This window comes from Barbus barbus, assembly GCF_936440315.1.
Source record: "Barbus barbus genome assembly, chromosome: 4".
NCBI classification, from domain to species: domain Eukaryota; kingdom Metazoa; phylum Chordata; class Actinopteri; order Cypriniformes; family Cyprinidae; genus Barbus; species Barbus barbus.
Window position 1 is genome coordinate 33,565,642 of NC_136732.1, and position 25,335 is coordinate 33,590,976.

The window sequence follows — 25,335 nt, forward strand, 5'->3', positions numbered from 1 at the left end:
GTAGGACGTAGTGATGACGCAATGGCGTACAAGAGCCGTATCACGTCGACAGCCGCACGTAACGCGTGCTGTGCAAAAGAGTCGAAAATTCTTATAAGTGCAATAAAATCACATTTCTCATTTCACTATCTATCTATCTATCTATCTATCTATCTATCTATCTATCTATCTATCTATCTATCTCACAAACACAACTCAGACAAATTGTTTCAGTATAATTATATTATATCATATCATCATCATTTAATTCAATGTAGTACCTGAAACTAATTACACAGAGTGGGCAACATTGTCCACCTTAACAGACGGTCCCAGCACAGACAGACAGAGAGAGAGAGAGAGAGAGAGAAAAGAGAGAGAAGGCACAATAAGAGGTTTAAATAAAGGGTCAAACGGAGGTGCACGGGGCAAATGGAGAGAAAACAAATCATACCAAATGATTTGTAGGATCAAGAAGAGAACAACTGAAAAAGCCGAGACAGAACTGGAGAAACAAAACAGGAAAATACCAATGCAAGCACTGAACTGGATGGCAGACACCGCAAAATGACTGATCGAGGCACAAAATCAAGAATGACTGGCACAAAACGAGAGGGAATGACAATTAACAACACGAAAAGGCACAAGAAGAAAGGGGCTCTTTATCTTTTCTTTTTTTTTTTTTCCTTTTCAAAAGTTTTCCTGAAATCAGTGGAAACCGAAGCAAAGTTTGAAGGAGACAGAGTGAGATTAGAAGAGATACAAAAGGCACACAAAATTAGAAACAGAAAACAGATTTTGGAGAACAAATAGTGTGTTCATATAGTCAACAACCAAAAATAAAGGCATTTTGAAACAAAACAAAAAAAATAATACTATTATTTGGACAATTATTAAATTCTAATTATCATCATCATCAGTTATTATCTTTTTCGTATTCAATAATTTCTCTTTTAAACCAAAGGACAGTCTCGCTCCCTCTGGACTCTAGCTTCGAAATAAATGCAACAATAAACCCAAAGACTGTAAAGCTAAAAGGAAGGGTAGGATATAAAGACAGAGAGGGAGAGCAGAGGAGCTGGGTGACAGATCAGGACTCTGAGGTAATAATGGAGTCTATGGAGATGTTTAATACACTAATTAACCTTAAGAAGTAATACTACTGGACTTCAGAGGACTGGGCTTGCTTGTTTTTGGCAAAACTGGACGTTGTTAAGCCCGAGGCAATGTCTGCTACTGAACTAACAAAATCAGTACAATTGAAATGAACAGGACAAAAAGTAACTACTTTGTGACATTCGCAGTTTGTCAGTGGCAGAACAAAAAGAAAACAACTTAAAAAGCTCCAGTAATAATAATAATAATAGTAGTAATAATAATAAGAGTGCTGGTGGGTAACAATCTCTGAACATGTATAAATTTACGCTCACATGAGGGGAAAAAGAAACTCTCTTCGTATAAGTGTGAAGGGTCAAAGAATACTAGACATCTGAATAATCAATAAGTGAGTCCGACACTGTAATGACTTGAAGGACTCTTGAAGTTGCTAAAACACGACACCAGCTCAGTGGCGGCGCTGAAACTTTTGTACCTTCCTATGCAGCAGCACCTGAGGAACATTCGCACTAACAAACACTGGAGAACAAATTAGTAACGTTTTCACAACGTACCTCCAATTTAGTGTAGTACCGTTACTTAGTGTTTAAAAAAAAAAGTACCGTCAGTATCATATATGCTTATGTGTTTGGGCGTCTCTCTCTCTTTCTCTCCATCTCTCTCTCGCACCGTGAAAGCTCATGTTTAATAGTGTTAATAACTCGGTCGCTCAGTTCTTCCGCTGGAGAATACTGATTGTGAAGGGCTCTCCTCTTCCTCCTCTATCCCACTCCGTTGTTTTCCCCTTTTTAGAAGAAGGAATACTGGTTGTCGATGGCTCTCGCTCTCCCTCCTTCCCGCTCCTCGCCCTCCACCCCTTCCAGCTGGAGGAGAGGCGGTTCGCGCTCCCGTTCCTCGCACTCCTCTGCTCCGCTGCTTGCTCCACCTCCTCCGGCGGCCTCTGTCTCGCTCCCTCGTTCCTGCGGCGGGGTTGGGGGCGGAGGGCGTCCCGGAGGCAGAGGGGGAGGAGGTGGCTGAGGAGGACTACGGGGTCTGCTGGTCAAGTCTGAGAACAGCAACAGAGAGGAGAACCAGCAGAGGAGGAGAGAGGAGTGAGAATTAAATGTGTAAAAGACAATAAGATGCAAAGTTTGAGGAGAAAACCTCAGCTATGACACGTGCTAGTAATGGAATCGGTCAACACACTGCACACAGACTGTTACACCCTGCCTCCACTAAACAGCCGTAAAGAGTCACTGATTGATTGAAACATCCTGAATCACGTTTATATGGAGACGGCGCTCGCGGTCTACAAATGTGTGACATTTAATAAAGATTACGATTAACGCAAGCTATAGTGAGCACATGTTAAATGAATGTGTTACCCTGCGCACACATTTCAAGATGGATGTGTGCAACTGAAACCCAGCTGTGAATGAGGAAGTTAAGCAGACAGATATGCACTGACGTGAACGGATGACCTGTCGCTACTCTTATTCCAACGAGCTTCATCTTCCTCACATTTCCTCAAAATGTTTCCCGCAATTTACTCTTTCATCTACTATCACAGATGCCGTGAAATAAAAATGGACCCCTTTTTACGTTCTTAATACGGTTTCCTCATCTTATTATGCAAATGTTTTTATATTTGTATAATTTGGGGAAATGTAGTATCTCTGTACATTGGAAACTCTGATGATTCAATCCAGTCCCACCCCACATTTTTCTCATTAAATATATAATTTCACTAGGAAATGAACTACTATTTAAAAGTTTAGGGTCTGTGAGTTATGTTGTTGTTGTTTTAAAGAAATTAATAGTTTCAACAAAAGACATTAAAAGGTTTAAAATTATATTCAAAAGGTTTTAAATAGATCCTGTTCTTATGAACTTTCTATTCAAACAAATTAAAAGTTTACAGAAAATACGAAGCAGCACAGATGATTTCAACATTGACGATAATAATAAAATGTTTCTTGAGCAGCATATTACACTAGTCACCATTTGAAGTGGATCAAAACCTTTCATCAAAGCTGTCCTAATACCTAAAATCAAAATGCGTTCTTGTCTTAGGACAACTTTGATGAACTTTTTTGATCCACTTCAAATGTTGACTAGTGTAAATGATTTCTGAAGGATCATGTGCCACTGAAGACTGAAGTAATGATGCTGAAAATGTAGCTTTGCCATCAGAGGATTAAATTACATTTGAAAATATTCTAAAATAGAAAAAGTTGTTTTAAACTGTAATATTTCACAATATTACAGTTTTACTGTATTTTTGATCAAATAAAAGCAGCCTCGGTAAGAATAAGACTTGCTGACCCCCAAAATTTTGAACAGTAGTGTCATTTAAAAGTTAAATGGGTTGTAACTGCTTAAGGTATGATAAATTAGTTTCACATGACCATTTCCTTTCTTTATCTGACTCGAGCTGTTTTTGGTGCTGTACCTTTAATATTTTTGTGTTTAATTTAATAATTTGTTTAATTTAACCCCCATGTACCAGCATGATTTTATTTCCTTCTTTCAGACCTTTTCTGTCTATCTCTCTCTGTTGAATCTGGTCTCACTTACACACAGTCAGAGATGGGGGTTGATGGAGAGTCGGGGTGGCGCGTGGTGATGACATCACAGACTGTGGGGCGGCTGCCTGCCCTTTCCCGGCCTGCGAAGATGACCCAACGACAAACAACAACAGAAACAGCCAATCAGAGCTCTGATATGCACTATGGAGAAAGCTTGAGGCTGAAGCGGGACGAGAGGAGGGAGAGGAGCAGAGGTACGGTATGAATTAGTATGTGACCGGAGATCAAAATGAAGGAAGGCAACGGTGATGGGAAGAACATAGATTCATGTTAGAAAGAAGAATGGAAGATAGTAGAAGAAGAATAGGAGAAAAGATGCACTGAAAGATAAGTATAGATTTAGTGTCTAGGTGATAGAAAGTGTTGAAAAGGAGATACAGGATGGAGAACGTGAGGAGGAAATAGTAGGTAAGCTGAGCTGAGGAATGTTTTCAACGTTTCGGGAGGAGTTTAGTGGGGTACTATGACAGGTCAAGCACACAAAAATCAAATCATTGTCAAAAAGCAAAAGCAAAGCCATGCACAGCCAGCCAACAGCAGACTCTGGCAGCAGCGATGGATCCGTGGACCGTGTGTGCTCGAGTAGTCATAGCAGATGCTTGCACAAAGTGTCCTTTAAAAAGCATGCCGTGACAGGAAGTGATCACACACGGGGTGAGTGTTATCTCTGTGACAGGTGCGAACAACTCATGCAGTGGCCATGTTGTTTATGAATACACACATACACAAATACACATATGATCACTCTCCAGATTCATCCCACTCACATGACACACATAAAAGCTCGGTGCCAAAGACTGTGCGCGCCACTAAAATCTTCCCAGGATTCAAGACAATCAAACTGACAGAGGATGCCTTCTAAGAAATATTTCTTGTTATTTTTTTCCTTTTATGGGACCACCAGGATCTCCCCCAAACAGCTGTTTAACTTAAGATGTGTGTCTATATTTTAGGGCTGTCAACTGATTAAAATAATGTGATTAATTGCATCACTTTGGCATAGTTAATGCAATCATACTACTCTGACAATATTTCTGAAATGGTATAAAATGCACAGGAAATGCAAACATATGATAACATTTGATATAATAATTCAATAGTAAAACAAGTTGAGTCATAGTTTATGGATAGTTATGTCACGTGTGGTGTGAAGGTCCAGACTCGTGTATGCATTAACACTTCTATGCATGGCAGCGATTCACTCGTTGGTGATATTTCACGCCTTGAGTATCAATAAGAATTGAATTTCACTATGCTAAGAATGCAAATGACTTTACCTTTTGCTAAATATATCATCTGGGTTTCATTTATAAATAAATATCACGTAAAAAGGGTCTCTCTCTTTAAGATGGCTGCTCTGCCAGAGACTTGTATTTCAAATCAGTTTCAATCAGCTTTGAATTTTCTGAGCAGTTTTTAAAAATATCTCAGAACAGAATTATTAAATTGTCAAATTATAAATGCTACCAGCGATTGCTTTAAAATCATAACATCGTTATACATTTAATCACAAGTATTACATTCAAAAACCCCTTGTATAATTCAGTGTATAAAATATCAATTAGTCAAATAAACTAATAAACAATGTGTTATTTTAATATTTCCTATATTTGTTTGAAAGGAGACAAGTTTACCAGTAGTATGGAATGGATACTCAAATCACAAACAAACAAACAAAAAAAAGTTAACATTAGGATGACAACCTTTCCATTATATTTTATTTAACAAACGTTTGAAATTTGAAAGAAAATTAAAATGTGAAAAAACTCCCATTGCTGCTTGACAGCTGCTGTAATAACTATAATTAAAGGGGTCATATACTGAGAAATCAAAATTCCCTTGATCTTTTGACAGATTGTACTATATAAACATCCTGTAAGTTTCAGAACTCAAAACGTTCTCATTAGTCTAAAAACAGCTTGTATTGAAGCCAATCTGCCAAAACGACAGTGGAATGTACCAGTGTTTGATGTAATAGTGTGGATAAGCACCGTAAATAACGAGAGAGGCAAATGCAGGTCTACACAGAAATCAAATCAGAGAGTTTATTAACCTATTAACCTCAGAGAATAGTACAAAATAAAAAAGGCAGTTCATGACCCTTTAAATATTTAAATAAAGTCACGGAAATATAGTCAGTGTATTTATATCCATTTTTGTTTTATCCATTCAGCTGTTCTGAGGGAGATGCAAGTAGCACCCGTGATCACTTAACCTGCCTGTGCACTCACAAATTATCTGGCATCTAAAAATGCAGCGTTTCCCTGTTATCTATGCTCTGTTGTAAACCCTCACGCCTTAAAGTTGAGCCCACCCTTCCATACCTGGTTGCCGGACATTCGTGGCCCCCACAAAGCTGATAAGGGTGACATCAGAAGCGCCCCCAGACTCCAGGGGAATGGGGTGCACACGGAAATGCTCCAGCATGTCAAAAATGGACTGGAACCAGAGATGCTGCACACGACACTGTCCATCCTCGTTCAGGGAGAGACGCAAGTGCTGAGAGGAAGATGCCAGAGAAGAAGGAAGAGGTTATGTGGTTTTGAGACAAAAACATATTGATATTCCTCATCAGATGTACACTGCCACTCAAAAGTTTGAAAGTAACAATTTTATATATATTTTAATTATATTTCACAATATCTTTACTGTTAAACAAATAAATGGAGTATTGGTGAGCAAAAATAAACAAACAAAAAAAAACACTGATTTCAAACTTTTAAACAGTTTTGTAAATAATCACCCCCATTGGCATTTACCTTTGCTTTGCCCTGGAAGTTGAAGGTGAGGACATACTCCCCACGCCGTGTCTCACTCTGCCTCACAAGGAACACTCCATGGCTGGCCATGCCGCCCGCCAGCACCAGCTGGGCTGCCTTAAGACGGGAGAGTGTGCCGTGGAACCATTGACACTCACTCAGAGGATGTTCCACCGTCTCTGAAACAGAACCTTCAGAGAACAGGAATGACCCTGTGGAAAACAAGGAGCAAACTGAATACCTCTGATCTCCGAGTTAATGTCAAGAGCTGGGATTCAATCTATACACTATATGGACAAAAGTATTGGGATACCTGATCATTACACTAATAGGGACTTTAATGACATCACTTTCTTTTTTTTTTTTTTTAGGCATGTAGGTAGTGACTGGGGATGGCTGGTGTTTGGGGAGATGGCGGGGGCGGAGGGCTTTGGACCCTGTTGCCCAGCAGCATCTATCCCTGGCACTCCCATTGTGGCATGACGTGGGCTGGGGATTTAAGTTTAAATTATGGTATGTTGTAGCCACAGCGGGATCGGAGGCAACCCCTGCCCCCATCCCCAATTATTCAACATTTAATAATTTATAATTTAATACTATTATTATTACTACTTGCCCTCTTCATTGTCCTCCACCCTTTCCCAGTTTTAATGAAATCATTATTATTATTCTTGCTAATAACATTTGTTGTCTCCTTTATTATCATTTGTTTATTTATTTAGTTTCTTTTTTTTTTTACAAGTTTTACTACTTATATCTGCTATCAATCTATTAAGATACTATCTCAGTTGTATGCTTCCTCCCCCACCCCTAGATGCAATGACATACACACAGGCACACGCACACACATAAACATGCATGCTCACAGACATATGAATGCAAATACAGGAGCTAATCAGAACGGACTTGTAATGTTGGATATCAGTATACAGGTACAGCTCAAAAAATTTGAATATCGTGAAAAAGGTCAATATTTTTTGTCACTCATTTCAGAAAGTGAAACCCATATATTATATAGATTCATTACACAGAGTGAAATATTTCAAGCCTTTATTTCTTGAAATTTTGATGATTATGGCTTACAGATAATGAAAACCCAAAATTCAGTGTCTCAGAAAATTAGAATATTACATAAGATCAATAAAAAAAGGATATTTTAAACAGAAATGTCAGGCTTCTGATAAGTATGTTCATTTCTATGCACTCAATACTTGGTTGGGCCTCCTTTTTCATGAATTACTGCATCAATGCGGCGTGGCATGGAGGCAATCAGCCTGTGGCACTGCTGAGGTGTAATGGAAGCCCAGGTTGCTTTGATAGTGGCCTTCAGGTCATCTGCATTGTTGGGTCTGGTGTCTCATCTTCCTCTTGACAATACCCCAGATTCTCTATGGGGTTCAGGTCAGGCAAGTTTGCTGGCCAATCAAGCACAGTAACACCATGGTCATTGAACCAGCTTTTGGTACCTTTGGCAGTGTGGGCAGGTGCCAAGTCCTGCTGGAAAATGAAATCAGCATCTCCATAAAGCTTGTCAGCAGAAGGAAGCATAAAGTGCTCTAAAATGTCCTGGTAGATGGCTGCATTGACTGTGGACTTCAGAAAACACAGTGGACCAACACCAGCAGATGACATGGCAGCCCAAATCATCACTGACTTTGGAAACTTCACACTGGACTTCAAGCAACATGGATTCTGTGCCTCTCCACTCTTCCTCCAGACTCTGGGACCTTGATTTCCAAATGAAATGCAAAATTTACTTTCATCTGAAAAGAGGACTTTGGAACACTGAGCAACAGTCCAGTTCTTTTTCTCTTTAGCCCAGGTAAGACGCTTCTGACGTTGTCTCTGGTTCAGAAGTGGCTTGGTAGCCCTTTTCCTGAAGACGTCTGAGCTGGTGACTCTTGATGCACTGACTCCAGCTTCAGTCCACTCCTTGTGAAGCTCTAAGTGTTTGAATCAGCTTTGCTTGACAGTATTCTCAAGCTTGCGGTCATCCCTGTTGCTTGTGCACCTTTTCCTACCCAAATTCTTCCTTCCAGTCAACTTTGCATTTAATATGCTTTGATACAGCACTCTGTGAACAGCCACACCTTTCAGTAATGACCCTCTGTGACTTACCCTCTTTGTGGAGGGCGTCAATATTCGTCTTCTGGACCATTGCCAAGTCAGCAGTGTTCCCCAGTGGTTTCAAAAGAACAAGAGTTACCCGGAATTTATACTGTAGAGATGGTCGTTTAATGAAACTCAAATGTAAATATTATAATATTTTGAGATGTTGATTTTTGACTTTCATGAGCTGTAAGCTCTAATCATCAAAATTAAAACAAAAAAACGTTTGAAATGTATTACTTTACATGTAATGAATCTAAAATATATGAATGTTTCACTTTTTTTAAATAAAAAAAATGAACTTTATCACGATATTCTAATTTTTTTAGATGTACCTGTATATGTTTGTTTGTCCAAGTGATTCTATATTTGGCACATGTAAATATTGTCACCTTCTTTACTTGCATAATAAAAAATAAAAATGACATCACATTCACAATAAACACATAGACATTAATATGGAGCTGTTTCCCTCTTTGTAGCTATAACAGCTTTTTGCATTTTTATCCAGTAGAGCATTAGTGAGGTCAGGCACTGATGTTGGACCAGAAGGCCTGGCTTGAAATCTCACAAACCATGCGCCTCTGCACCCGATGACCCCGCTCTATGACTTCATGCTGCTGTTCCTAAATGCTGCCACATGCCAATAATACAGCTGACTGTGGACTATCTAGCAACATAGAAATTTCACAAACTGATATACTGAGAAGGTGGCTTCCCATCACAGTACCACACTTGAATTCAGAACGACCCATTTTTTCCACAAATGTTTGGGTCTGATTAAAACACTAAAATTCAGTAATTAAGAGGTATATTTTTACCTGGATTTTGCAACACCGCCCTATTTAAATGTTTAAAAAATGCATTAAAATATAAACAGGATTAGGGCAACATAGATGTCAACATGGTCTCTACCAATATGTGTGTGTGTGTGTTTTGCATAGCGCAGCACCTGTGGCTAGGGATGGGTATCGTTAAGGTTTTAACGGTATTACTACTCTTACCGATACTGCTTATCGATCCGGTACTTTAACGGTATTCTTATCGGTACTTTTTGTTTTACTGTTTCTTTATTCATATTCTTACAGTATCTTATCTTATGTATATAAAACACTAAAAATGCCTGCACTTCATCAATTTGTAAATGCACCAGTGTGCAGGTATTTTTAGTGTTTTATATACATAAGATAAGATACAGTAACAACATGAACAAAGAAACAAAGTAAAACAAACTGACAAATACAATAAAACAAACACACAAACGAAATTAAATAAACAGTGCTTTCATTTTTCAATGAAGGTCTACTAATATTAATGTTCAGGTAAGTAATAGTTACAAAAGTAATCAAATGTAAATGAGCACTGCATAGTTTTCACTGTATGTACTGATGGATTTATGTTTATTAAAGCTATAACGTTGTTCAGATTAAGAGCTGTGGGTGATTTTCTCTTTGCATTTTGTTCTTTGATTAACATTGATGGCTCAAGCTCCAGTCTGACACTTTAAGACAATATACTGACACGCATCGGATTTTCTCCCAGCTGTTCTCGTCCACTTAAAACATAAAAGTGAAGACTCTCATAACCGGCCATTTTGACACATTGTGTGTGTATTTTTTGGCATATTTTTGTGTGTTATTTCGACGCGCCCGAAGCTCAGTGTACTTTGCTTGTCCGTTTTGGAGCACGCCGCCGTGCAGGCACACGCGTGCACACACATTTCAGCCTGAACAGCATCACTTGTGCAGATTGTACTTTCAACGTTTTACTATCAAATATGTCCTGCAATGTAGCAACAGTAAAGACGGCATTTTATAACAATCACTGATTGAGCTGATTCAGATGTTAAGTTTTGGTTCGGAGGAACGAATCCGCGCCGCTATGAAGGGAAGGGAGTTGTGCTAGAAGAAATGCGGCTATAATCCTTGCAAGCCAAAATCGAAAAAATAAAAAAATACTTAGCTTAATATAACAGCCACAGGCCTAAAGTGTGAGCAGATGTTTGAATAGTTGGTTCTCTCTTCTATCATAATTAAACAGGACTTTCATGTTGCGTGTGCTGAAGCTCAATACCGACAGAAGTACCGATAACGTCAGAGCTTAATTTCGATAATTTATCCCCGAGACCGATTTAATACCGAGTTTCGGTACCCATCCCTACCTGTGGCATCAGGAGTTTCTGCAAAAGGTGTGCTAAGACCGGCTCCGCCCCCACCAAGCAGTCGACTGTCCGATTCATCAAGAGGGGCGCGGGGTGGCAACTCAGGAGGTAGAGGCTCCAGCTGAGGAGAACCACCAACTCCACCATAGCACACTACAGTGAAAACACATCAAATAACAAATCCATCACCATCTGTAATTACTGATAAATATTTGTATTCATCTATACTGCTAAATATAAATATTTCAATTCAGGATCAGATATTTTTAATGCTTGTTAATCACAAAATTGCTCCCCTCTCTTTAAGCAGTTTGCGTTAGGTGGGCTGATTTTAGCACTGGCAAACATCACGCAAGCACAAGTCCCATTACACATACTATCCTGAATGCAGCTGACCACTTGATGGTGACATCATCTCCAAACGCTTACCTTGAGACAGGCGGTCGTTGAATTCTGGCGTACTGCTGAGGTCGGTGAGAGCACTGCCGCACACTCCCTCAACATCCTCTTGCTCACTGAAGAGAAGGGTCAAGGAGTGCATTTGAGATCTGAGTTTTGACTGTCATACATGTGAGCAAACTACTAAGAACGATCTCATATGTTAAATAAGGTAAATGTTTTGTATAGCTCTATGTAAAGCGACCTTGAGCAATGGAAAGGCGCTATATAAATAAAACTACTTCTTCTCATTATAGCCTTTCAATATACATTGTGGTTTCACTTTTTAATGATTCAAAACACAAAGTCTTACCTCAAACAAATGGCGTTTCTGATGTCACTAAGCCAAGCTCTCATCTGAACCGCATCTCTGGTCTCGATCACGTACTGCACCTGACCTTCCAGCTGAGAAAAACACAAACAAATCAAATGTGCTGATATGCAACGTGGTTATTTTTTTTAATGATATGGATCTTTGAGAACAATACAGGATGCAAAAGTGATGCACAATCACAATTTTGATTAAAATATATAAGAATTCTATTATATCTGTATAAAAATATACTTAGTGGTGGTGAACATGTTGCTTTTTAACCACCAAAAGAGTTTCATTTCTTAAACAAGAGGCATTTTTCATCCTGTAATTTATCTATACAAGAAATCTAGAAGTGATATATATAACAAAACCCACTTTGTATAATGAAATGCAATTATCAACAAAGCTCATCAAACGTGCTGTATGTGTGTACAACCATTAATGAGACACCACACGACAGTGGCAACAACATCTGTTACATATGTAAAGCAAAGTTAAGGTACAGTTCTCACATCATTATTGCAGATTTGACTAACTACTACAGACAAAAATAGAGGTGTGCTGACATACCTGTAGAAGGAAGGTGTTCTCTTTGTCTGGCACCTCTATGGCTGTAGTGCTCCTCACATCAACAATAGAGCAGCACGGGGCAGTCAGTCTGGGCTTGGAGGACTAGAAGTATTCAAAAACATAAAAATATATAAATGGTTTACAATTTAAGCTATAATAAAACAAACAGCTAAATAAATATACATACACTACTGTTCAATAGTTTGGAGTCAATAAGATGTTTTGCAAGAAATTAACACTTTTATTCAACTGATCAAAAGTGATAGTAACGGTATTTATCATATTACAAAAGATCTCAAAGAACCGCTTTTCTTTTGAACTTTCTATTCATCCAAGAATTGTGAAGAAAAGTTTCACAGTTTCAACAAAAATATTAAAGCAGCACAACTATTTTCAACATTTATAAGAAGAAGAAATGTTTCTTTAGCACCAAATCAAAAATGCTGAATATTAGAGTGATTTCTGAAGGATCATGTGACGGTGAAGACTGGAGTAATGACTGCTATAAATTCAACTTTCCAATTGGAGGAATATTACATTTTAAAACATATTCAAATAGAAAACAGTCCCTTTAAAGTATAATAATATCTCACAATATTAACGTTTTATTGTATTTTTGATCAAATAAATGCAACCTTGGAGACTTCCTTCAAAAACATTAAAAAGTCACACTGACCTTTGCATATGTAAATAAAATATTGTATGTAAATACAAATTTCCACACAATGTACATAAGAGCAGAAATCATCTCACTCACCTTAGGTGGAATGTAAAACTCCAGGAAATACTCCAGCCCTCCATCCCCTCCGTCCTTATCTCGTTCTTTCAGAACTAGACGGCACTTGTGCCAACGCATCCCCCTTCTGCCTGCAGCTCCTCCCATGGCCGTGGGATGTCCTGGCGCTGTGCTGTCCGTGCCATGGTGCAGCAGTCCAAAGGAAAACCCCGGGAAACCATGAGTGCTGGCAAACTCGTCCGAAGACGAGGACACAGTTACACCTCCCTCCCGTACCAGCCTGCCCATCTTCCTCGGAGCACCGATGCTGCTTGGTGGTAGCGACGAGGGCGACACGGCCGAGGAAGGTGGAGCTGCGGCGGACAGAGACGGCGGCGGTGAGCGAGACAGTCGTAGTTTCTCCAACCGTTGACTCCACTTCTCCTTCTCCCCATCACCATTGCTTCTCCGCCAGTCACGGGCCTCGGACAGCGAGAGGGAGGTGGCGCTACTGGAGGATGATGGGGGCAGTGAAGAGGACGACGAGTGAGGGAGAGAGAGGGGAAGGGAGAGAGAGACAGGGAGAGACGCAGGAACGCCCTGTGAACCAGAGTTCCTCTTGCCGTCTTGCAGGCCTGTAGTGTAGCTGTAACTGGAAGGAAGTGGGGCGGAATTACCCGAGCTGCAGTTCTGAGGGGCGTCACTGGAGGAGCTGCGCCAGTGCAAGATGCCTCGCACGCTCCCTCGGACACTGCGGCCCACGCTGCGCAAAGAGAACCGTTTTTTTTGTTTATTCTTGGAGTGACCTCTGATGGGTGTCCCATTGCCTTTTGACCCAGAGTTTGCTGGTGTGCCAGAGGGATTGGAGCATGTTGGAGTCTGGCTGAGATCGGCTCTTTCCAAGGTCGTATCACCCTCACCCTCGTTGTCCCTTACTACATCCGTCTCCACCTCCTCTCCGGTGACAGGCCCCACCCAACTGTCTTCCTCTTCTTCCAGGTCTTTGTATCCAGGCTGGTTATGTTTGACCACTATTCCCCTATCCTCCCTCCGCCCATTATTCCCACCCATAGAGGAAGAGCATGACGAAGAGGAGGACGGTGGGAGAATCGGAGTAGGAGCATATGAGTCCTGAAATGTTCCGGCGCTCTGAAATCGCTCCGTGCCACGGCCCTCCTGGGTCAAGACCGGTTTCGGTGCAGCCCGCATGTGAGTAGGCGGGCATGGGGTGGAGGCTTCTGGCAGCAGCAGGGACGGAGATGCTGCGTCCTCTTCCAGTGATGTAACGTCAGATTGGGCGACCCAGCTCACCGTTCCTTCCCTACCGACACCGGTCCCCTCGAGCTCGCTCTCGAAATGTTGAATGAATCTATCTGTAAAGCGGCGGCAAAAGGCAGCTGCCGAATCAAGGGAGTAATTTGGGTTCTCCTGCAAGAAGGCCCGGAAATGCCGGGCGAAGTCACTGGCAGCTACTCGGGCGTGGAGCTCACAGAACTCGGTCCAGCTAAGGCAGGGAGACGGAGAGGGTGTGGGTGTGTCGGATAACGATGACAAGGGCTGACTGGCAGGAGTTGGAGGAGGCAAGGGTGGGGGTCTTGTGGAGAGGGGCAACAGTGATGGAGATGGAGGAGAAGGCGATGGAGATGGGGAGGGCGGAAGGGGAGACGAATTAGCCGCAGCCCGTGGACTGGGTGGGGTTAAGAGGGAGCCGTTCATGACTGACTAATAAGTGATCAATTTAAGACCAACCGATCCTCAAAGATGTCAGGAACAACATATGTATGGGGGTCGCTCGATCTGCTCATCAGGCTACGCTTTTATAGTAGACATGAATTTGGAAAACCTGACCGAAAAATGTGGCCTGAAAATGACTGATAATTGTGGTAATAGTTTTCCCCCATTTAAAGAAAATTATTGGATTCTAAAATATTCTATTCTCACATTCTACACAAAATGTGTAAACGTGTGTATGGGGAGTATCACTGAATTGTGTCATGAGCAGCAGGATGAGCTGATGGTAGTTCTCAGGTGATCTCCGGATTTAAGGCTCTGCGAGGATCCCGTGGTAGGGATTTGTGACCTAAATGTCAAATAAAGAGAGAAATAGATAAATAAATATTGTTTTCAACAAAAAGTAATAATCATAAATAACAATGTGGTCTTAACAAACAATTCTTTAAAACATTACAGTTAAAGGGATGGTTCACCCAAAAATGAAAATTCTACATCATTGTCAGATTACAAACCTGAATGAGGAGATATATGGCAGGATAGAAAAAAAAAAATAGCACAATGAAAGTGAATGGAGACTGAGGCGATCTTTCTGCTTCACTTTTTGTATTCCACAGAATAAAGTCATACAGACTTGGAATATATAACTTTATCTATATATCTTTCTGTCCATCTATAAAAAACAAAACAAAGTATATGTAATAAATGATAACTTAAAAGCACATGTTCATGTCATGTAAACAAATGAAATGTGCTCATTTATATTCTATAGAAATTTACATTACAATGCTGTTAAAGCATAATCTAACAGGGCTGCGTTTCCCAAAAGCTGACCTTAGAACCATTGTCAATCAATGCAGCTAGATCAACTTAGACCAACGATGCTTTTAGGAAACGCAGCCTAGGATGTTTAAGTCTAGATTCTGCTTTTTAGCACAAATGTTGGCTTTAACAATTCCCACTAAGCGTTTTATGAACATTATAAGTCTAAGCTTTGCAACACTTCCAATGCTGCAAATGTGAAATGTATACATTTTAAGTGTCATGCATGAACGATATGTTGATGAAAGCGTTGTTTTGCTTTGAGATGGGAGACTCAATACACCTGATACCTTAAGAACTTGCTGAGCGATAATTTCTCATTTATATTGTTAAAGAGCCGCATACAACCAAGAACTATTGCTTCTTGAGCATTTGAACCGAAACCGAGACATTGATATGAAACCAGTTAAGACGATTTACATAAGCGGAAGATGCTGTAATTAGGTTCATAAGCCCCAGTGATAACTCACCATCTTCAGGCCAGTGTGTAACGCGAGGACGGTGCAGTTAGCTGTAAAGAAACACACCAAGCATAAACGTAGTTACAATAAAATTAAACGATATGGGAAACCATACAAGGCCTAACAACTCGCTTCGCCAAACTAGCTGTCTGAAAGAAGTTTAATTGTCACAATACGCTCTCACGCTGATAATGTCAACACACCAAGCTAACTCGGGCTAGCCAGTTTAGCTCATGGAAACGCTGACTAGGTTGCTAACGATCTCATGCAATAGAAACAAAATGTCAAATTAACTCACCTTTTTGCACAAAAGACGCAATTTGTTCGCTGGCGTGGGTGAAATCCGAAAAAGATTAAGTGGAAATGTGTATTGAACTAGCCTGGTGCTAACTAGCTAACCCAGCAATGCTAATAAATGATCAAGTTTGAGCTGCTGGTCAGCTAGCTGGCTGTATTGCTAAGCAGGCAGTGTGTATGTCAGTATTCAGATTAATATCCATCACCTCTCCGTCTAGCTGTCCCCTGTTGATGCTAAACTTATTGATGGTATCTATTTATTCATAAGCGCTTTGCAACTGCTATTGTTGCAGGTATATGAATGTTTCTCTGCCTGCTGTCCCAATCAGTCTCTCGCGATATACTGGGAGAGGGTGTAGGTTGGGGGACAGGGAGTGTTGGAGAAGGGGGATTTTCAATGGGAGAGAAGAAAACAAAATCTGAGCAAGAGGGATGTGCACTTTTTGGAGCAGCCACATTGGACAGTTGTGTAAAAAAGTAAAAGAAGGATAGATGTCATATATGGAGGCTGTAATACACTGAATTTGAGATTGCTTCAGTGAAAGATGCTGTGCTCACTGAAAGCTATTCGAGGACTGAGAATATGAGATACTATGTGAAATACATATAAAATCATGTTTAACCCATCATAATTACATAATGTACTTTTGTGTATCTGAGTACATGACTATAGAATATTTGATTAATTTGATTCCAAAATCTCTGTCCTGCAACAGACTTTTTGGGACTTTTTTAAGGCTATGGTGCATCCCACTCCCCCTTTTACATTGTGTGTATTCACAGCATGTGTTACTGTGTACCCATGGAAAATTTGCAGGGAAACGTCAATAGAATATTCTGTTTATTTTTGTTTACATCAGAGAGGTTGGGAATTTGAGCTCTAAAGGGCAATAGAGCACAAATAAACATTCATTAGTTTTAAGTACGCTGACTCTGCTTAAAGAACACTTTCTTCTCCTCACACAGTAAACATTGCAGTCAGAGTAGAAGAAAAAAAGGCCAATATTTTCCCACAGAATACCATATTCTTTAGGTATAGGTTATGATGATGAGCTTGTTGTCATCAGAGATCAGCAAAGTATTTGCATTTAATTTGATCTCTTATTTTTGTTAAATAAGTCTGTAGTTAACAGACTTATTTTTCCTGCAAATTGCATAAAACTGATAAAAATGTTTTAAAAATACCATTCACTTAAGCATACTGTTGCAGTGATTCATACATCAACCACAGAAATTAGATATTTTATTTTAATTTTAATACAGTTATTGCTATTATTGGTCGCACCACATGACGAGTGGTCGCTCCAAATGACAAAAATACCTTATATCATTAAAAATCTATTTAATGAAACATGTGACAAGTTCAGCATATGGCATTAACTGCAGTCATTTTTTTGGACCCAGTTATTTCTAAGCTTGCAGCTCAATTGACCTTTTCGCCAGGAGTTTGATTAACAGGCAGTCTGACATATTATAACGCTGAAAAACAAACCAGACAGTAAATTAACGTTGGTGGACTTGAACTTGAAAAATGGGGTGTATTGACATCTTTTCACGGTTGAAACAAGATACCTTCTGATGTTCATTCATGATTATTTCGTGCTATAACTAGTAAAGTTGAAGAGATGATCGGTTCATGTGCCGCTTGAACTGAGGCGCTACAGCGATCTGTCACAACATGTTAAAGAGCCAAAAAAAAGTATTTGTTGTTTGAATTTCTTTAAAAAAATGACAAAATTTGAACACTGAGACTCTGTTTCATATTAAACGTAACCAGCTCTGTCTTGTCTGTCAGTGTCCTCTTTGCTCCGTGATGTATTTATCAATGCGTGAGAACATGATGCGTGGCATAAAAGTGCCATGGTTTGTTGGACGTAGCAACAGTAACTAAGGGGGTGGGTCTTTGCGAAAGGTCAATTTAGAGTAGGGGGAGGTTGCTGGCTCAGGTTCTGAGATGACAACATGAACATCTTTCTTATAATAGAAAATGACCTCTGGAGTTTGTGCTAGACTGCAGGGTCAGATTTAACATGCTGCCTATGGTGAGCGTTTATTTTACTTTGCTTGGAAGTATAATCTGGTAGAGTAGATTAAAATAGTTATTAATAAATAAATAATAAATTAGTAATAAATGCATAATTACCAAACTAAAATTACACGCGCTGAATTATTTTTTTTGCATTTTATCTCATACTGTACAACATAAACAGTCTGAAATTAACCAAATTGCATAAAAATATATTCCAAATTATACTAAAATAAAGCATTTTATGTATATAAACCATCAATTGAATATAAAAGCAAAAAAAAAAAAAACTGGCAATCTGGGACATATATCTATATTGGAAAACACTCTGCAGTGGTCGCATCACATGATATTTGGTCGCACCACATGATATTTTCTAATTCAATCAAAATTGATAAGCACAGAATTGGTCACCTAAACAAAACAAGCTAGCTTCCCACAAAAGGTCACTATGAAATTTATAATGAAAATAAATAATTGCAGAAATAACTTATTCATTAATAACTAATTCATTGTTTTTTGAGGTCTTACCACATGATATCCAAATGTGATAACTACATACCAGCTGTTAAAAATATATATATATTTTTCAAATTTGAAAGAGAGTTACAAACCTGCCTGATGCTTCCATGGGTCCTTGGCAAATTCATATATGATGCAAAGTCTTATCTTTGAATGGATTTCAACATAAAAGTCCCAAAATGGTAGTTTCTTGACAGTCGCACCACAAAGTTTGTTTGTATATTATGACGGAAATATAAATACAAATGCTGAAAATTAATCTGAATAAATTTAGAGTAATTTCAAAGATGTTGACAAAAAAAAAAGTTATGGCTGGATGGTCACACCACATGATATTTTGACACTTTGAATAACAGAAATATAACAAATAACTAATGTTTTTTGAAAAGTTAAAGTGAGTTCATACATGGGAGAGGCCCTTCATATACACGGCATCTTTTTATGCATTTAAACCAATTTTTAACTGATAAAATTCATTCGGACAGAAAATTTAGGCGTCACGTCATTGAACCATATACTGAATCTTATGAGGATTATTTGCAGGTAAAATGTAATAGATTTGTATTAACTCTCTGGTATTATGCTGCATACCAGATCTTAAAGTACAAACAGCCCCGTGGGCCGTGGCAATAACAGCTATCAGATTTCTTTAACAAACTGAATTGAGAGGTTGTTGTCTGTAATCAGACATTCTTAATAAATAAAGCAGGAGATACCGTTAACTATTTAAAACCGTTTTGCAGAAATATTTATCACATCATTTGAAATGTCCTAGAAAACCTTTGCAAGATTTACAAGGCCGTTATCTCTAATATAAAGATGGCTATGCATGCTGTTTGAAGTTGTGAAATTAAAAGAAATCATATTTTCTAATGGTTAATATTCTCTTGCGGACAGGTGTATGTGACAAACGAAACATTGTCTCTCGTTCACGTGCCTTTAGTGCCCTCTAATGACCACGGCTTAACAAAACAAGTTAACGCTTAAGAATAAAATAACTAGGCAAACAATAGCTTTCATGAAAACATTTGTTCTCAATTTATCTTGTAATTACGTTTGACGCACGTCAGTGTTTTACTGGGAAAGTGATTTATGAATGTCAGTCATTCCAGGCATATCATTGATCATATGCTCTGCCTCTGGATGATAATAAAGATATGTAATTTAATTATACCTGGAAAATTCATTATGCTGGAAATATTAATAAATAAAAACCCAGCAACAACAATAATCAAATATTATACAATGTTTTAATTATTTATTTTGAAATAGTTTTTAAAAAGCGTTGCACGATTGTCATAAATACATCCAATCTGTGTTTAAGTTACAGATTAAGTCGATGACTGAATGTTGATAATGATGATATATACATGCAGCCTACGTACAAGTAAACGTTTTTATTTTAAAGACTAGAATGCGAACGCTCCAGAAAGTGCGAAGGTTCCAACTATGGGCGGAACTTTCTGTGTTTTGATCCTTTCATTGGTCAATTCACCACGAGCTTTCGAGAACGTGACAGAATGAGACCGACTTCTGTATTTAAACAGCAGCGCAGGTTAGGAGCATCAGTGTTTCTACAGGACCAACTACAATGACAAAGACTTTCTCTGAGGAAATCAAAATCTAAATCTGCTGAAGACGCTACAGCATTTTAAGGTAAGCATATTTCTATATCATTCTTGTTTAGTTTTTCTTTATAAATTCGCTTACTATTAAGTGTGTATCTGTTTTTGTCTCAAAGATTAGTTCAATCTGTATCACCAATACTGGTTCTTTAACACTTTGTGAACACTATTAACATCAGTTAACCCATTATTTTTCATAGACATGAAAATATCAACATAATGTGTTTTAGTAGTAACCCCTTGAAATAATCAATCGTTATTTATTTATTTATTTATTTTATGGAAAAGTGTGTGTTTTATGGTTGGTCACAATTGTGACCGGTGGGATAATGTGTATACTGAAATTTAATTATTGACATTTTATATTCTTATATATCTCAGCCCAGTTATTAACCCGTTTTAAACTTTCACGTTCAATGGTTACATAAAAAACCCTATGCAACACTGAACTGGTATACTAAGATACAAAAAAAATAAAAAAGTTGAGTAAAGATGTTTACTCATTCTGTGTCCACACACAACAAAACTGAATAATTGTGAATTCATATATTAATACTAGACACCTTAAAGATAATGTGTACCAAAAATCTTTGTTATATCTTTATGTTGACATATATTACTAGCCTTTACTTTTGGAGCTTGATGCAGCCATCATCTTCTCAGGAAGCAAACTGCTCTGGTCATGTGACAATTGACACTAAACATGTAAAACTGCACATATTTAATTGAGACCCTTTATTTTTTCCATATTTGCAGAAAATGCACTAAAACACCAGTCAGTAAGATTTTTAGAGCTTTATAAATGAAAAACGTTTTTACGGTTACTATTGTGACTGCTGTGATTAAATGGGTTAACTATAAAGATAACTAATTTCATATAATTCAATTTTTATACAATGTGTAAATGTTTTATTTAAAAATAAATATTTATACATTTTCTATTTTCTTATAGTTAGGTGTTACCTACCTGTGAAAAAGATGTCGTCTACAAAAGGAGTTGCTGTTGGGATTGACCTGGGCACCACCTACTCCTGTGTGGGGGTGTTTCAGCATGAAAAAGTGGAGATCATCGCCAATGACCAGGGAAACAGAACAACACCCAGCTATGTTGCCTTCACAGACACTGAGAGGCTCATTGGAGATGCAGCTAAAAACCAGGTGGCCATGAACCCCAACAACACCGTGTTTGACGCCAAGAGGCTGATCGGCAGAACGTTTGATGACCCAGTTGTGCAGTCTGACATGAAGCACTGGTCTTTCCAAGTCGTCAGTGATGGAGGAAAGCCGAAAGTTCAAGTTGAATACAAAGGAGAAAACAAGACATTTAACCCTGAAGAGATTTCCTCTATGGTCCTGGTGAAGATGAAGGAGATTGCAGAGGCTTATCTGGGGCAGAAGGTAACAAATGCAGTTATCACAGTTCCTGCCTATTTCAATGACTCCCAGAGGCAAGCGACTAAAGACGCTGGAGTAATCGCTGGACTGAATGTCCTGAGAATTATCAATGAGCCCACAGCTGCAGCCATTGCTTACGGCCTTGACAAAGGCAAAGCTTCAGAGCGCAACGTCTTGATCTTTGACCTGGGCGGAGGCACCTTCGATGTGTCCATCCTGACCATTGAAGACGGCATCTTTGAGGTGAAGTCCACAGCTGGAGACACTCATCTTGGTGGGGAGGACTTTGACAACCGCATGGTGAATCACTTTGTTGAAGAATTCAAGAGGAAGCACAAGAAGGACATCAGTCAGAACAAGAGGGCCCTGAGAAGGCTGCGGACAGCATGTGAGCGAGCCAAGAGAACCCTCTCTTCCAGCTCTCAGGCCAGCATTGAGATCGACTCACTGTACGAGGGCATCGACTTCTACACGTCCATCACCAGAGCGCGCTTTGAAGAGATGTGCTCAGACCTTTTCAGAGGAACACTTGAGCCTGTGGAAAAAGCCCTGAGAGACGCCAAGATGGACAAGTCTCAGATTCATGACATTGTGTTGGTTGGAGGATCAACAAGAATCCCAAAGATCCAGAAGCTTTTGCAGGATTTCTTCAACGGCAGAGACTTGAACAAGAGCATCAACCCAGACGAGGCAGTGGCTTATGGTGCTGCGGTTCAAGCCGCCATCCTCATGGGAGACACATCTGGAAATGTCCAAGACTTGTTGCTTCTGGATGTTGCACCACTATCCTTGGGCATTGAGACAGCAGGTGGAGTCATGACACCACTCATCAAACGCAACACCACCATCCCCACCAAACAGACACAGACCTTCACCACCTACTCAGACAACCAGCCCGGTGTCCTGATCCAGGTCTATGAGGGAGAGAGGGCCATGACAAAAGACAACAACCTGCTGGGTAAATTTGAGCTGACAGGAATCCCACCTGCTCCACGTGGAGTCCCGCAGATCGAAGTGACCTTTGACATCGATGCCAACGGAATCCTAAATGTGTCCGCGGTGGACAAAAGCACTGGAAAAGAGAACAAGATCACCATCACCAATGACAAGGGCAGACTGAGCAAAGAGGAGATTGAGAGGATGGTGCAGGAAGCAGACAAGTACAAAGCTGAAGATGATCTGCACAGAGAGAAGATTGCTGCCAAAAATGCCCTGGAGTCTTACGCCTTCAACATGAAGAACAGTGTGGAAGATGAGAACCTGAAAGGAAAGATCAGTGAGGACGACAAGAAGAACGTTATTGAGAAATGTAACGAGGCTGTCAGCTGGCTAGAGAACAACCAGCTGGCTGAAAAACAAGAGTATGATCATAAGCTGAAAGAGCTGGAGAAGATCTGCAACCCAATCATCACCAAGCTATATCAGGGAGGGATGCCAGCTGGAGGCTGTGGAGCTCAGACACGTGGCAGTTCAGGGGCCGGTGCTCAGGGGCCCACTATTGAGGAGGTGGATTAGGTATGAGATGGGCAGTGTAATTGATTTTGTTCAGGTTTTCTTCTTAATTCCAGTTACATCATTTTTGGATAATTTCTTTTGAATGTTGTTGTGGACCACTGCTGAATGTCTAGTGCATTGTATGCTGCATTTTGTTTTTGTGGAGAAGATTATAATATTGTTAAAAGATTGCAGTTGAACATTTAAATTTACATTTGAAAGATTGCACATAAAATGTTTTTTTGTTAGATGTATCTATTCTGTCACATGTTATAAGAAATGCTTATGTATACGCATGTAAGACTGCTAATGGTATTTTTCATGTATTATCTGCACTTAACAAAATAAATAGAAAGTGTTCAGCATGCTGACTGGTGAAATGTGGAATTGTTGAATCTGTGTGCATTCCAGTTGTAGGCATTAATGTTGTGCCATATTCCATATGAAGTGTTTTTTTTTTGTTCAAGACTCTGAACATTCTCAATAAATTATAAAAAAAATTAACAAATGTTAAGATGTTTTTTACTTAATGTTCTTAAAGGTATAAATTGATTGACTCGCCTGAGCTACTGTAACTCTATTTTTAGTTCTATCAGTTATTACTTACTTTATTATTACTTAAAGGGATAGTTCACCCAAAAATGAAAATTTTGTCATTTACTCACCCTCAAGTAGTTCCAAACCTGTATAAATGTCTTTGTTCTGGTGAACACAAAGGAAGATATTCTGAAACAGAGCAGTTCTGGGGCACCATTGACTTGTATAGTATTATTTTTCCTACTATGGAAGTCAATGGTGCCCCAAAACAGCCTGGTTACAAACTTTCTTCAAAATATCTTCCTTTGTGTTCGGCAGAACAAAGAAATTCATACAGGTTTGGAACTACTTGAGGTGACAGAACTTTCATTTTTGGGTGAGCGATCCCTTTAATAGTGAAATGCATAAAGGCTATGTCTATCTCTGTATTACATTATATGAAGGTAAAATAATTTTACTGATGCCAAAGTGTGGTTACAGCAGTCTGGGTTTAGTAAAAACAAATCCTAACAGAAACTATTAAAATGAACTAAATACAATATTGTAAGTAGCAAGATAAACAGACCCAGCTTATATTTTTATTTATCTTAAAGGGACAGTTTACCCAAAAAATAATAAATCTGTAATCATTTACTAAACCTCATGTCATTTCAAAACTGTATGAGTTTCATTTTGTGGAACATAACCATATACAATATTTGTTTTTGGAAGTCACAAAAGTGTTTGGTTACCAACATTCTTTGAAATATAGATTTGTAATGAAATAAGGGTTGCGTAAATGAACAGAAATGAACTATCCCTTTAAGAGTTTATTGGGAGATTATATGCAGTAGTTAGATAAATTACAAAGGCAGGATTGCAAACAAACTTTTCATTAAAACAAACAAAAATTTAATTGAGAAAAAGACATCCCTATATCTATATATCTTTAGCATAAAAGTAATCTCTCATAAAGGAAAGATACTTCTAAAAGTAATGTATTACGATACTGTGTTACTCCCTAAAAAGTGACGAATTGGATTACTTAGTTACTTTTTATGGAAAGTAATAAGTTAAATGACTTTTGTGTTACTTTTTCTCACATAGGCTGGGCTTGCTTGTTTATTTCTATTATTAAAAATATCTGTTATATCTGTTTTAAGCTATTGTAAAAGCCTTTTCACACGCCTCAAACACACCTTTCAGCTGTGCTGTCATTCTGGATTGCGTGAAAAATAGCACGCAGGAGAAGAAAGTTCAACACTCTTCAGCAATAAAAACTAATTAAACATACGTTTATCTAATGTAATTTTGCTTAATCCTATCTATCAATCTCAAAGATTTGAAGGATCATTTTTCAGGTTTGCATAAACCAACCAAGACCAGAAAAATATAAACTGTTATTATTTTCCTCAGGGTAGAAGTTCAGGAAGAAAGATATTACTAAGGAAACAGAAGAATCCTCTCTACTGTTTAATTAATGACAGAAAAGACAGATAGTGCCATGGATTTTAATAGAGAGGACAGATTATTAATAGAATTCATATATATACACTACTGCAGTGGTTCTCAAACCTCTCCATGAAGTACCCTCAGCACTGCACAATTTGCATGTCTCCCTATATCTGACACACCCACTTCAGGTCTTGCAGTCTCCACTAATGAGCTGATGAGTTGAATGAGGTGTGACAGATGAGACTGCAAGACCTGAATTGG

General features: G+C 38.9%; 2 protein-coding genes across 4 annotated transcripts; one reads left to right on the forward strand and one right to left on the reverse strand.

The window, feature by feature from the left end:
• Positions 1–210: 210 nt before the first annotated feature.
• LOC306862032 (uncharacterized protein) lies at positions 211–16,396 on the reverse strand. Of its 3 annotated transcripts, XM_079404618.1 has the most exons (12): positions 16,043–16,383; positions 15,754–15,794; positions 14,977–15,134; positions 12,773–14,810; positions 12,016–12,117; positions 11,443–11,534; positions 11,121–11,206; positions 10,692–10,844; positions 6,422–6,633; positions 5,987–6,161; positions 3,652–3,742; positions 211–2,140 (listed from the first exon to the last, which is right to left on the reverse strand). In XM_079404618.1, the coding sequence occupies exons 4-12, from the start codon at positions 14,444–14,446 to the stop codon at positions 2,119–2,121; spliced, it is 2,607 nt and encodes an 868-aa protein (XP_079260744.1). In that variant the 5' UTR covers positions 14,447–14,810; positions 14,977–15,134; positions 15,754–15,794; positions 16,043–16,383; the 3' UTR covers positions 211–2,118. The 3 variants fall into 3 exon arrangements, with proteins under 3 accessions (XP_079260744.1, XP_079260745.1, XP_079260743.1); XM_079404619.1 differs by lacking the exon at positions 14,977–15,134 and having other exon boundaries at positions 10,746–10,844; positions 16,043–16,396; XM_079404617.1 differs by lacking the exon at positions 14,977–15,134 and having other exon boundaries at positions 16,043–16,396.
• A 4,796-nt stretch (positions 16,397–21,192) lies between these two features.
• Positions 21,193–23,124, forward strand: LOC306866307 (heat shock 70 kDa protein-like; the record flags this gene model as incomplete). The annotated part of the gene is made up of 1 exon (XM_079411407.1): positions 21,193–23,124. One exon carries the CDS (start codon positions 21,193–21,195, stop codon positions 23,122–23,124), a length of 1,932 nt encoding a protein of 643 aa, XP_079267533.1.
• Positions 23,125–25,335: the final 2,211 nt, after the last annotated feature.

Excerpts from the sequence above, each read along its gene's own strand:
- LOC306862032 (XM_079404617.1), bottom strand. The coding sequence starts at position 14,446 with ATGAACGGCTCCCTCTTAACCCCACCCAGTCCACGGGCTGCGGCTAAT. Across the intron at positions 6,634-10,691 it reads AGAAACTCCTGATGCCACAG|GGTCATTCCTGTTCTCTGAA; the intron begins GTAGGGATGGGT and ends TGTTTTCCACAG. Across the intron at positions 2,141-3,651 it reads ACCCCCATCTCTGACTGTGT|ACTTGACCAGCAGACCCCGT; the intron begins GTAAGTGAGACC and ends TGCTGTTCTCAG.